General features: G+C 39.4%; 1 protein-coding gene across 2 annotated transcripts in view; it reads right to left on the bottom strand.

The window, feature by feature from the left end:
• MED14 (mediator complex subunit 14) overlaps positions 1-14832 on the bottom strand; it is a 72735-nt gene that overhangs the window by 45350 nt on the left and 12553 nt on the right. For both annotated transcript variants that reach the window (XM_078065225.1, XM_078065226.1), the window contains exons 4-10: positions 14122-14295; positions 13361-13490; positions 12772-12900; positions 12328-12435; positions 11644-11776; positions 10524-10674; positions 9910-10021 (exon numbers count right to left, since the gene is read on the bottom strand). In XM_078065225.1, the coding sequence (XP_077921351.1) occupies positions 9910-10021; positions 10524-10674; positions 11644-11776; positions 12328-12435; positions 12772-12900; positions 13361-13490; positions 14122-14295 (937 nt within the window). The remainder of the gene's footprint in view (positions 1-9909; positions 10022-10523; positions 10675-11643; positions 11777-12327; positions 12436-12771; positions 12901-13360; positions 13491-14121; positions 14296-14832) is intronic.

The following is a 14832-nucleotide window of genomic DNA, read 5'->3' as shown; positions in this document are numbered from 1 at the left end:
AAATAAAATCCATAAGGTCCTAAGCATTTAAAGGCAACTGGTTTGAAGGTATCCAAACAAGGCAAAACTTACCAATAAAATATAGAAGAATTAAAGGCTGTGCAAGCCTACAGGATGGTACACTACTACTTCCTGCAGCAGGAATGTATGTATCAATCTCTTTTGTTTCTCCCTGTCTATGTATTGAGGACCAGATGAGGAACGGACCGATACACAGTAATATAAAGTGTGAAGATGAAAGAGAGGCAACTAAGCCCGCTTCTGAACTGCCCCCGAGACCCTGATTCTGGCGCTGCCGCATCGCAACAGGAGGGAGACTCCCCTGGCTTTCAAGAGACAGGAATGCTGCAAACGGGGCTACCTGACACGTGACCTTACGTGCCCTGCACTGCCTTTTTTGACCTTCTCTCCAAAGTTCTGCCTACTCTGCTTCGAGACATTCCCACCCCCATGAAACCACACACTGCCATCTAGACTGTCCAAAACCTGCTGTCTGTCCATTCCCCCAGCCCTCCCTTGAAATGCTCCCTTGTCCAAGCTACTCATTTCCTGGGCTTATGACAGTGAGGAGTGGGAAGAAAAGCCAGGTGATTAAGGGTGATTGCACTAAAGGATTCCAAGAACAGTCCTTGGTCCCAGTAAAGGATGTGACTAAAGCATGTTTTCCCATCACAAAAGGGATCAAGTAAGACGGCATGAAGAATACAAATGCACGAACATGAGTTTAAAAACAAGTTAAAGCATATGTTGTAAAATGGTGGGTCCGCAGGCCCTTTCCTATAGCAGTCCTCATTTCCAGAACTGTTCTGATTAAAGCAGGTCTGAGGAACCCAACCCCACACGCAAGCACCTACCTCTCCTTCCTCCGAAACACAGTACAGTCTCCAAAGCACCTTTCTCTCACACGCAGGACTCCACAGACACGTAGAACATGAAAACCACTGCTGGAGCACACTCCCACTAAAGGTAGAGATCTAGGAAGAGCCTGGACTAACATCCTTGAGTTACAGAAGAGAATGGGGCTCAAAGAGTGTTACTTGTTCAAGAGCACGCAGCTCTACTCAGCTCTACTCAACCTTCTGGCTGCCCAACCAGTAAGATCTCTACAAAATGGCGCTGAAGAAAAATCTTTGCAACTTATATTCACAAGACAAAAAACTATTCTTATGTAAATACTTGGTTAGTCTATTTTTCAAAGTAATTTAAATATCCCCTGGGCAATCACAAAGAGTTTTTTACTTACTACTAATAATAAACCTTGTTTGTGGAGGATACTAAAATAAACCAGAGCCTATCAAAAGAACACAAACTCTGATTTTCCGCAATCCCAACAAATTTTAGAATTTTACTATTTTGAAAAGTTAGAAGTTAGAAAAAATTAAGATTGCAAAAATCCTTAACAGTCTTCTTTACAAGGGTGCCAAGACAATTAAATGGGAAAATTGTTTTTTTTTCAGCAAATGTTACTGGAACAACTGCATATCCCCAAACAAAAGAAAACAGCTGGACCCCCTACTTCACACCACATACAAAGGTTAACTCAGAAAGTAATCTAAATATAAGAGCTAAAACTATGAAACTAAAGACAGATGAAAAGATGTTCAAGAATCATTAGGCAAATGCAAATCAAAACCACAGCGGATACATCAGTTCACACCCACCAGGACAGCTAGAAACCAAAAGACAGTAACTGGTATTGGTAAGTATGCAAAGAAACTGGAAACCTCACAACACACTGCTGGTGATGAGATTATAAGGTGGTGTTAAACATGTAAAAAGGTAAAACACAGTTACCAAAAGACCCAGCCCTTCCACTACTAGGTACATGGCCAAGAGAAATGAAAACAGGTCCACACAAACACCTGTACAAGAATGTTCAAAGCAGTGTTATTCATCATAGGAAAAAAAAGTGGAAGTGATGTGGAAAATAAAGGCAGAAGGAAATGTAGATAAAATTAAATGTCCTTATAACATGCAGCCCATTGACAAATACTTGAGGCAGGCAGAGTATAATGCTCCTCCAGGAAGCTCCCAACTGTCTCAATGTTAATGCCTTGCTAGAGGGAAAAACAACCTTGGTTTGACAATAGCAAGGCCTCAGGTTTCCCCAGTCTTCTTTTAGCATATGAAAATCCTTTTGAAACTTCCCTTATCTTTACTTCCCCCCACCCCAAAGTATATCACCAGTTGCTTCTCACAATCCCAGGGCAGCCTCTCCTTCTGCCCACCAGTCCTATCCCCGTGCTTTAATAAAACCACCATTTTGCACCGAAGATGTCTCAAGAACTCTTTCTTGGCCATTGGCTCTGGACCCCACCAAACACACCAACATCCAAAAACTACGCCATTTGGTGCCCAACGTGGGGCTTCAAAAGTCTTGGCATCTGGACTCCGAGCTTCGGTGCACACTTGGGGAGTACTTTGCTCTCCCTTTACTCTCATTTCAGTGGCTCTTCAAGTAGTCTTATTGGAACCCTTTCATGTCAACTGCCCAAGCTCCAATCCTCTAGCCCGTGGCTACTCTACAGGGAGGAGAAAGCCTGCCTTTTGGCTGGAAGTTAGTACAATGGCCAGAATGGTAACGAGACCCAGAAACTTGATGCCCTCTCTTTATTCCTGTCCTCATACAAAGCTGTCTTTCTTGGACACAGGACAGCCACCTAAGTGACTAGCATGGCTACCAATCTTAAGACTCCCACGTGAGGTTTCCTCCTCACTTGTTGAATGTGATCCCTTTCCACATCCCTGGTCTTGCCATTTCTGGCCGCAAGACCTCCACTGGGATCCGGCTGAAACCAGTACCCGATTGAATTAAAACCCAACCTGGGAACGGTTTCCTAGGGAAGTTGGCTGTAAAGACTACATGTGTTGGAATGTCGCTTAGATCATCATGGATTTCTATCTTTACTGTTTTCTGTCAATGTCCTCTAACTACTTAAGTTACAAAATTGGGTACTTTCCTCTTGTAAAACTTTTCTAGTATTTTCCATGGGTTAAAAAGGGCAGGTTCTTTGTGGCCTTCATGGCGAGGCAAGCCTAGATGCGGTGTGACCTTCATGGCGGGGCCTTCAGGGCAAGCCAAGGCGCAGTGTGACCTTTGTGCCAAGCCAAGCCAAGGCACGGTGTGGCCTTCAGGGCAAGGTAAGCCAAGGCGCAAGTATGGCCTTCACAGTGGGTCCTTCAGCAAGGCAAGCCAAGGCACGATAGGGCCTTCAAAGTAAGGTAAACTGGGTCCATACGCTGGCACCCATTGTAGTCTAGAATGCAATGGGGAAGCGGGGGGAAGGCAGGCCTCCCTCCTACAGGGCCTTTAGGGCAGGCAGTGATCATAGCGATTTTGTTCGAGACGCCCCGTGTTGCTTTGACATCAGGAACCTCTGACGTATCCTGCGCGTGGGACCCCACCTGGGAGTCCGGGGTATGGGGGTTTTTTGGTAATGGACCATTTCTCTTCAGTCCCCAAGGACTCTCCCTTGGAATGCCTTTTAATCCACTGGAAACCATTCGGATTACAAAATTTAAGAAAGGTACTGCATGGCCTCAGTAGGATCTATCAAGTTAGCTCTCTTCTGCAAGGAACAGCAAATAGATGGAGGTACCCTAAATCCATCCAGGCCTTCAGGGCTCTAAATCAGGACCCAAACCTAAGGGCCTCTTGCAGAACGTGTTTGGTCGTAATCAGACCAGTAAAATCCCTCCTGATATATGAATGATAATTATCTACATAGGCCTCTTCCCAATAAACCCAGGTTACTGGAGGAAACACAGACCATTCCTAGCAAAGGGACTCTCTCACTATTCCTCCTAATAGACCCAGGCTACTCTAGCACTACATGAGGGCTTCTCCCTCATTTCCCAGGTTAATGGATATAATTGGAACCAATTTGCTCTGGTTAGTCTACCTTGGGATGGGGGCTTTAAGGAATATTCCCAAGGAGCTGCTGAGACTACCTTTGTTTCAGGGAAATTCCCTGTCTTCTCCGGCCTACCATGGACTGCCTATTTCCTTTTGTTGGTGGGAAAACAGCATCTGCTCCTCTGTTGGAGCTGATGAGCTCTAGAATTGGGAACCCTTTTTTCTGCCTTCTGGCAGCCCCTTGCCTCTTCTGCCTCCCTCTCCTCCTGTTTCTGCATCACCGTGAGTGCGGCCTGCATAACTGGCTTTTAGACCATCCTTCGTGCCTCCCCCTCCTTCCCTCACTATCAAGGAGCGAAGAGCATGCCCTGGACTTAACACCACCCACTTGAGATTTCCCCACCAGTGTCCCAAACCTAAGGGCCTCTTGCAGAATGTGTTTGGTCGTAATCAGACAAGTAAACTCCCTCCTGATATATTGACAATGGGGAACAAACTGACTTTTGAAAAGAGAATCCAGGTGGAATATAATTCAGTTATTTAAACTAACTTTAAGTTTGTTGGTTTAAGGTAGACCTGTCTTTAAAGTTATCAGCATTAAAGGTGAAACTTTTATTCTATCAAGATTTACTGAAGGTCAAATAAGCTCGTGTTATCTCTGTTACAATTTGTTAGCAAAAAGATGACTTAAAATGATGGTTAACTGTCTCAAGCTTTCATGGGTAATTGTTAAGATAGCTTTCCAAGTCTTTGATAACCTGAAACTTCAAAGTTTTGCTTAGATAAGTGGGACTGAATTCATTAGCCATCTCGATCTTTTCCAAATAGGATAAAGTGCTAAAGCACTGATTACTGGATGTCAGTTTGTGCTTTTGACTTCTTATTGCAGAGAAACTAAGGATATTTGGGTCTGTCAGTAAACATGCTCTGTGCTTAACTGATTCATAAATTTGCTGTCTAAAGAGTTTTGGTGTAACAGTTCACAATTTGTTACTACTTAGCTTTCACTGGAGACTAAGGTTTCTAAGAGTTAAAATTTTGCTAAATGTAATTAAGACTGATGGAAATAAGGGAAGCAACTCTGAATGAAAAAGTTGTAGGTCTGTTGTAGGGAAATCTTTGGAAAGGAATTTTACATGTGGTCAAGACAGACTAAGATTAAAATGAAGGCATTTTTAAAAAGATTTTATTTATTTGAGAGAGAGAGAGAGCCAGCACAAGCAGGGGGGAGGGGCAGAGGGAAAGAGAGAGAGACGCAGACTCCCCACTGGGCAGGAGCCCTGATACTGGGCTCATCCCAGGACACTGAGATTATGACCTGAGCCAAAGGCAGACACTTAACCGACTGAGCCACCCAGGCACCCCTAAAATGAAGGGATTTTAAAAGTACATGGGCATAAGATTGAAATTTGCTTTTCTCTCTGTTCAAAAGACAAAGTTTTCTCGAATTAATTGGTGTGCTGTTGATAAGAAAATGTAAACAAAGGTTTTATTCTCTTTTGCCTGCCCAGAAAACCTGTTTCTATGTTTTGTCTTTATCAGGTCTTTGATCACTTAGTTAAAACTTTTCAATCTTAAAGGAGTTAAGTTTTGCTAACTCCATTCAACTCCAAAATGGAAGCAAAATTGAGCCACCCTGGCGCCCCACTTTCTGAGTTTTTTTTTTTTTTTAAACAAACTTCCCAAGATTTAAATTGGAAATAAAGTCTCTTTCACTCATTAGGCCTTCTTATTGGTATGTTATTCTGGAAGCACTGTTAAACAAATAATAAGCCTTAGGTTACATTTGGGTAAATGCTATAACCATTCTAGAGACGATATGCAGTTCTAAAGTTTTAATATGTTCTGGGTATGAGGCCATTACTTAATATTCTGATTACTGAACAGAAATAACCAAATTTCCTTGCCAGCTATGGTTGTAACCTCTTATCAGATCTTTAACCATGTCCATTTTTGAGTCTTTTTTCATTTATAGTTATTGTTCTTATTCTCTTGCAAAACGTGTTTCATCTTCAAGGAGAATCATAAAAAGGGCTTTTGATAAATACAGGTTTTTTATATCTTTAAGATCATAAAATTGAAATGGTTAAGAATTTCCAGAACTAACTAAACTGAGGATGATTACAGTTTGACTCTTGTTTAAAACTTTGCAGGTTCTTTAATATTTGTACTTCCAGACTAAGGAAACTTTCTCTTAAGATATCTATGATACGGAAAAATAAGATAAATATTCCTCTGAACAAACGGAAGCCTTTTACTTATCTGAACCCTCCGAAATTCAAAAGGTCTCCGAAAAGTATTCTCTCTTCCATGGCAATTACAGTCATTTGCCTAAGTTCAGTAAGAATGTGTTCTCCTTATAACAGGACACCATTGGAAACAGTGGTTATTTTACCAAGGCTTTGACTGGGATGTCATATTTGAGAGAGACCGGCATCGACTCAGATATGACCAGACAGCTTTAAGGAACTAAGGTTGACTTTATGAATCATGGAGCCAATAGAGCCCCTTGGAACTGTTGGCCTGATAGCTTGCTTACAGAGTTCCCAGCAGCCTTACCAGGTGAGTAAAGAGTATCACTTCCTGGCAGGTGCAGGAACCTCTGGATACTTTGAGGATCTCAAAAAGAGGAATTTGCCCAAATCTACAGGTATTGCAGGCATGTCTGGCAAGCACATGGCTTGGCTTCTGGCCTCAGGAGGCTACTAAAAGTTAAACGTAGAGATTCCTTTTAAAAAGTTCCAGCAAAGCAAACTGTAAAAGATCTCTATGATCACTCACTATTCTTGTTGAGCTTATGTAAATCATTAGGCCAAGTCTGTTAAAACTGGACTTGTTTTACGAACAAAATAGTCCTGATATGGCTATCTCTGATTAAAAATGAAAATATTTCAATAACACATTTTTGTAGATACTAGATTTTAACCATTGAGACTCAAGAAAATTGGATTACTCTTTTACCAGCAGGGCTTCTCCGAATGAGGATTGCCCCAAAACAACCAATAGGGTTAAGTCCTTTTGAGTTACTATATGAAAAACCTTTTCTCACTGTAAACCTATCAATAGATGGAGACTATAATGCTTTGTTACATTATTCTCTTGAGGCTGGGTTATATTCATAAACCTCTAAATGAATATGCAAACCATGTCCTCCCTAAACCTCATCTGACAGTCACTAGCAACCTACCCCATATAAACCCTGGAGGCAGGGTTTATTTAAAGGACTGGAAGTCTAATACAGCTGGGGATTTAACTCCAAAATGGAAGGGCCCCTACCGGGTCATATTATGTACTCCCACTGCAGTAAAATTAGAGGGGCACTCTTCATGGACTCACATATCTAGAATAAAACCTGTATTTCCTTCACAGGAAACCAATGAGCAAACTCTAGCATGCCTTTTTATTCCTGTGAACCTGTGAAAACCTCAAATTTCTTTTCAAACGACAATAAAGGACTGGAGGAAAATTACAGTTAACTCTCAAAGGTCCTTTTACTCGGAGTTCTCATTCTCATTATAATATTAACCTTCTTTTGTTGTCTCTTCCGGTGTCTTCTTGCCTGGTGCCAAGACTCCTTCACTGCCGTTAACTTCTAGCTGACAGGATGATCCTTCCTACTCAAGGAGGTTCATATATGTTGTCTACCTTGGACTGGCTGCCTTGGCCTTTGTAACTCCTATATATAAATTCCCCAACTGACCAATGTTGACCCACAAGTAGGGACATCTCTACACCCCTATTAGCAGAAAGAAGTTACAGAAGATGAGACCTTCCACCCTCAGCAACCTTAAAGATTTAAGGGTCAAAACTGTTCAGGGGGGAATGATGTGAGAAACAAAGGAAGAAGGAAATGTAGATAAAATTAGATGTCCTTATAACCTGCAGCCCACTGACGAAATACTTGAGGCAGGCAGAGTATAAGATCCCAACTGTCTTAATGTTAATGCCTTGCTAGAGGGAAAAACAACCTTGGTTTGACAATAGCAAGGCCTCAGGTTTCCCCAGTCTTCTTTTAGCATATGAAAATCCTTTTGAAACTTTCCTTATCTTTACTTCCCCCCACCCTAAAGTATATCATCAGTCGCTTCTCACAATCCCAGGGCAGCAGCTCCTTCTGCCCATGGGTCCTGTCCCCGTGCTTTAATAAAACCACCATTTTGCACCAAAGACGTCTCAAGAATTCTTTCTTGGCCATTGGCTCTGGACCCCACCAAACACACCAACATCCAAAAAACTACATCAGATGCAACCCCATCAATGATGAATGGAGAAGCAAAATGTGGTGTATCTGTACAATGGATTACTGGACAATAAAAATGAAGTACTGAAGCATGCTTTAACATGCACAAACCTTAAAAACGTTATGCTAACAACAATATCCAGAAGACCACACATTATATGATTTCATTTATCTGAAATGTCCAGGACAGGCAATTCTAAAGAGACAAAGTAGATTAGTGGTTGCCAGGGGCTGAAGGGAGGGATGAATGGGGGAGTGACTGCTAATGGATACAGAGTTTCTTTGGGAGATGATTAAAATGTTCTAAAATTAGACTGTGGAGCTAGTTGTACAACTCTTCAGTATATTAAAAACCACCGAATGAGTGCACCGTATGTGAATTTTATCTCAAAACTATTACAAAAAGGAAGAAAACGGGGGGGGGGGGGTTATGTGTGCTTTCTAACCCCAATGAAAGTTTTGTATACTTTCCAATCAGAAATTTTAGGTCTGTATTGAACATCCTTGCTTGAGGGATTAAAATGGAGGTGGGTGGGGGATGAGGACTTCCAATGCATCTTATAATTAAATTAAAATTATCAAAACCCGATAAATCTGTTAAGCCCCGATGGGGCTAGTGGGCATGTCCCCGCAAACAAGATTTAAGGCCAACACTTGCAGTTTTGTTAAGTTAAGCTGCTCTTCCCCTTAGTCTTTAGTTTGTTTTCAGACCCTCTTGTACACCTCTTTTCTTTCACTTTCTTCGAATGACTGTTGTATTCTAAATACAAATGTATTTTCCTGACTGTCTTTCCTTCAGGCAGTATTTTTACCTAATTCGTCAAAGTGGTACCGAAGAAGCTGCTTTTTAAAGTATAATGGACTGAGCTGGGCTCTGTGGCGATGAAAGGCAGTCCCTTTGCTACCAGAACTATTAAAGACATCATAATATTTATGGCACTTCCCCTACATCAGCTCACTTAATTAAAGGCTGTTCACTGTGGGCATGAGGTCATCACAACCAAAAACGAGTGGGGTAGGGAGAGTGAATATGTTCATGATACTGTGAAACTATTTCTAGAATGAAAGCACTGGCTTTCTAAATGATTGTCCCCCAAAGCTCTAAACATACTTACTAAGTAAGTAAACTTAGAAGATTTTGCACTATGTGTGTATATCTATATTTCTTATCTGAATCCCACTAATGTATTAACAATTCAAAAAAAAAAAAAATCTTTAAAAAGACCAGGGATAAATTCTGCTTCCCTCAAAGAGACGTATTTTATAAATAAGTATCTGCAAAGCTGCCTTATTCTTAGAAGACCTAAAAAAAATAAGATTCATAGTAAGATGTTAAAATAACTTCCATTTCAATAGGAAAAAGGCTTTAAGGAGGTTCAATATGCATACATTTCAAAAATAAGGCCAAGCTAAAAAAGTAAGAATAAGAGAAAAATTAGGACAAGCTTGGTAGATCACAAGTTAAAATGCAGAAATGCCCAACGTCCACAAAAAAACCAGGAAAAAAAGTCAGATTAAGAAAGATGCTTCACAGGGCGCCTGGGTGGCTCAGTTGGTTAAGCGACTGCCTTCAGCTCAGGTCATGATCCTGAAGTCCCGGGATCGAGTCCCGCATCGGGCTCCCTGCTCGGCAGGGAGTCTGCTTCTCCCTCTGACCCTCCTCCCTCTCATGCTCTCTGTCTCTCATTCTCTCTCTCGCAAATAAGTAAAACCTTAAAAAAAAAAAAAAAAAAAAAAAAAAAAAGAAAGATGCTTCATAAAAGTGGATACTAACATAAAAGAAAGGCAGAAATGCCAGTTTAAAAGAACCTACAGTTTTCGTTGGCATTGAAGCCTCGCAGAATGGCCTTCAGTTCCTGGAGTTTCTGATGAGCTCGTGCATGGACACTGTCAATCAGGAGCTTTTCTATTGATAAGTGATCAATCTGCATAAACAAAAAGAACAGGATCGTATGTGCAATTTAAACATATTTACTTTAAAAGTCTGAGAGCAGATTATTGTGTTTCAAGACAGTTCCTTTTAGAATCACACTGATTTTTTAACCAGTAAAAGAAAGCAAGCTTAAAGTTAAAAAGAAATATACAGTAGTGTATGGTACTGGTAGCTTAAAGACCACAGCTAACATTTTGGCAAGTATGTATCAAGACAGTGTATGTATTGGTTATCAGTGATTAAATGGCAGAACTTCAGAATAAAATGGTGATATGACCTAAGTTAAAAAATTTGAAAGAACATTTTAAAAATTATATATAACATTAGTTATTAAAAAAATGCAAAAGCATAACATTTGTCTAAAACAAGTTTCATAAAAGGTTTTAGGAACAACTGGGTATTTTAAAGAATTTGTTAAAAGTTTTAAGTATAAATATTAAGTTATATATACTCATTTAATCAAAACAGTATTAAAATATATTGAGATCTTTTACCTTCATGGCCCTTTCTACTAATTTGGAATCAGAAGCTGGCAAAGGAGGATCATGAAAAATCTGTAAAGGCTTAGAGACATCATTTTCATCGATTTTAATTGTAACTTTGTGAACAGATGCCGTCCCTGTTTTTCTCCCAAGAACCTGTTGACTAAAGAGAAAAAAAGAAATATTTTCTTTTTAAAAAACATTTATTTATTTATTTGAGAGAGCGAGAGAGCAAGCGAGCACAAGCAGGAGAACAGAGGGAAGAGGGAGAGTGAATCCTAAGCAGACTCTACACTGAGCGCAGAGCCCAACACGGGGCTTGACCTCATGACCCTGAGATCACGACCTAGCCGAAACCAAGAGGTGGACACTCAACTGACTGTGCCACCCAGGCACCCCAAGAAAAAAAGAAATATTAATAAAAATTTTTCCCAACACAGCCTGTTAACTTTTGGAATAAAACAGAAACAATCCATTGTGTACCTTAGCCAGAGCCTAGAACATGACAGGCCCACAGACTATTCTATAATCCAACACAATATTTGATTTATGTCCTTAAAAAAAAAAAAAAAGACACAGAATGTAAAAACAAAACACATGCACACAAACAAACAAACAAAAAATCCCAAAACTAACAACCTGTGTTCTAAGAGGTGTCTATTAATCTCTGATTCCTTCACAGAAAATGGGAATCAAGCCAAGTTCCAGGGAATCAAGGACTGTAAACAGCCTGATACTGATTTTCCCCAAAACCCTCCCCAAAAAAAGATTTTAAAAGGCACAATTCAAAATGTAAAACTGTGATAAGCAAGCATGTTTTAAAACATACCCAATAATTTTAATGGTCTTTCAGCAATCTGGTGTGAGCCCAGAGTAATCTAACTTTTTAAGAAAGCAAATCTTAATATAAATAAAGGTCTACGTATTTAAAACATGCCACGTTCTAAGAAAGGGGTCAGTTATAGATGCCCTATGTGGTTTATACGATACCAGGAACCTTACTATATAAAATCATGTTGCTAAGAGGTACACAGCTATTGGTATATAGTAAATCAGATGCATGAGAGAAAAAAAGGAAGAAAAAGAGTATTAACAGTCATAGCATGAACTCACCAGAATCAACTTCACTTACTTCCAAACTGAGAGGGAGAGGCACTTTCCAGCATGGTACCTTTCCACCTGCACAAGGTCTCCCCACCGCTCTCGGATTAACATTAGAGTTTGGGAATGTAGCACTTCTAACTGAAGTGATAAGCAGAAAGAATCTGATGGGTCTCGTTAAGCAAACTTAATAAATCACTACAACAGCCAATGAAGTACAAGCAAACTTCATTTAACGAAAGCTTTATTTCCCCAAAAGCTGGCTATGAAAGAAATTTCTGGAATTTTATTTCTCCAATGACATATACTAAAAAGTGTTATAATTTGTGGCACAATTTTAGAAAGAAGTTTTATGTTTAATTTTGAACCAACATAAACAAACTGTAAGGTCCAGGTTGCCCGCTAATTCATCAGTTTAGAGAATATGAGTAGACCAAATAGCATTGGTTTTTTCCCTCCAGATTGTACTATTTCTAATTCATTTTTGTTTTTACCTTCAAAGTGAACAGTAAAATTTAAAATTTGGTTTATTACAAATGTATAATTATTCTTCACACTGACCTGTTCCCCAGCCCTGTTTCTACCCCCAAAAAGGAAGGGGGAGGAAGGAGTTTAGTCTGCTACAGTTCAGGATGGGGGAGGCAAATGGAAATGTGGGGAAGAGAGAGACACACAAATTCCTTACAAATATATGTCTCAAATTTCAAAAGGATACGTAGGCAGTTATACATGTCCTGAAGAGGTTTTTCATCAGCAAAGAGTCTAGACTGCACCAGCTGATGGATAAAGTTGATTTGCATACTATGAACCAAGGCTCGCCCATCTTCCATTGGCAGGAGAAAAGAAGGTGGTTAATCAGAAAAGTGTACAGATCATATTATAGTACCAACTAAGGAAGAGTATACTAACACTAAATTAAAAAAAAAAGAAAAAAGAAAAAAGAACTGAAGTTATCTATCGAAACCAGAGAACATTATACTTGAGAAACACTAAAGCCTCTATGGATAGGTAGGTAGGTAGGTATGATCATCCTAACATCTGCTTCAAACGACAGGATAAACTGCTAAACATTTATTATTCTGCAAGAATGTTTCAATAATATAAAAACACCAAGCATTTGAATTAATATTTATGATTTAAATCCGTATTTATGATTTACCTCCTGTTTCCTTATCCTCAACTAGAATTTCTAACTTGAGAAGACGCCATGGAACATCTGGATCATCTCCCATCACGGTCAAGGTGGCTTCAAATTCTCCCTCAACTCGAAACTTCACCCGGCCATTTGCTTTTAGAAGAAGAAAAACATGACTACTTGCTAGAAAATAAGCAGCTTCCTGCTAACCTAGAACGTTCAGTCTAACTTAAAAGAAATTTTAAATAGCTTGAAAGTTCTTTCCTAAGTGTCCAAAGAATTCAGTAGTTCCTGCATAAGCAATAGCCAAAGGCAGTTAACACTTCTAACATCAACTAACAATTTTCTCTTGAGGCGTAACTCTGGGGCTTCTTCTCTCCTCCCTGCTCCCAGCTTCACATACCAGCATTTTATCGCCAGGTACTAAAATTTTATCCCCAGGTACTAAAGAGAAAAATGATCAGGTTGACAAGTCACATATTTGAACACCACCTGAATTGCAAGCCAAAACCTCAAAATAGTATTTCTTCGAACGAAACCCTAAACGCTGTTTAAAAAAAATTCTAACAAGTCAATTCTTTAAAAAAAAACTAAATAAACTTCAGGTACATACCAACTGTAAGATTTGCTAACTGAGGAGGAAGATCTGTGGTCACAAGCCGATGTCTAAGAATCTGATTGAGCTGGTGAAGTGTGGCTTGTTTCTCAATCTTGGTAATTGGGTCTGGAGGAATAATTTTATCCTACAAAAAAAATTAAGTGATTTTAAAATAATGTTACAAAGAGACACAATCTTTACCTGTGCCTGTCTTAACATAATATTTTTGTACTTTGCCCAAGAGAATCTCAATACTCATTTCTGCAGTCTACATCCAATAATAGTGACATGACCATTACTATCATGCTTTAGAATGCCAATGATTCCACCAGTCACCCAGCTAAGTCAGTAATACAACACGATCTTCTTCATGCTCTATTTATGAGACCAAGTTCATGTCACTAGATGACTTGCACCACTTCTTAAAAGTATAAAATACAATAGCACCAAGTCAGTAAACTACCACAATAGTACTTAAAAAAAACAAACAACCTTCCAAAAAGCAACTAGCATGTAGTATTTTCACATCTGAAATAAATATAAGTTAATGTGCACATGTTTAACCTGACACACACATAGATTCATCCATTTTGATAGTTATTCACATTCTGGCCCTCAATTTATTTCAAAAAACCACAATTTTAGTTATAGAGAAACAAGTGAATTACATAACTGTTTTAAAAATAGAGAATAGTTGTTTTGTTGGTAACACAGTAGACTTCATTGCCAAACCCTTCAACTTTTTTAAGAAGGGGAATGGTGAGCAATGCACTTACCCTAATGCAGGTGGGCAGTCGTGGGTAAGACCCAGTAGTCAGTACATCAATGGCATACGGGATGGCAAAACTAGGCAGGCGTGCATGGACTAGGGCGTCTCTAGCTAACGAGGCCAGGCGATCAGCAGTATCCACAAACAGGATGGCTTGCTGATCTAAAAAGCTTGAAATCATCTTTAAAGCAAAGGGTAAATATATTAAGCTTCATTGATAACAAGCTGCTTTGCACTTCAAATATCATTTATTCATTCCAAAGTAAACTTTGAGGGAATTAATAGTTTTCCACATTTTGAAACATTTCTTCAAGAAATTTCCCAGTAATGTGAAGAAATATTTAATACATTTGTATTTGGCATTAAAAACAATAACTTTCTATCACTTTAAGTAAAAGGTCTTCCAATTTGTTTCTCCATCCTTAACATTACAAGTACATTATCAGAAGTTAGGAAAAATAAATAGAATAAAATGCTTTTTACTCTCATAGACTTCTGGAGTTGGCTGGTAACAAAGTAGTTAAAAGCATGGACTCCTAGACCCAGACTGCCTTAGTCTCAATTTTAACTCTGCAACTTACTATCCCAATAACCTTAGGCAAGTCACTTAACCTCTCTGGGCCTCAGTTTTTTCAACTGTGAAATGGAGATAATGATTTCCAACCTCGTAAGGTTGTTCTGAGAATTAAGAGCTAATGCACATAGGGTTGCCTAGGTG

Source organism: Halichoerus grypus, chromosome X (assembly GCF_964656455.1).
Source record: "Halichoerus grypus chromosome X, mHalGry1.hap1.1, whole genome shotgun sequence".
Classification (NCBI taxonomy): domain Eukaryota; kingdom Metazoa; phylum Chordata; class Mammalia; order Carnivora; family Phocidae; genus Halichoerus; species Halichoerus grypus.
This window is presented reverse-complemented; position numbering and strand designations above follow the sequence as displayed.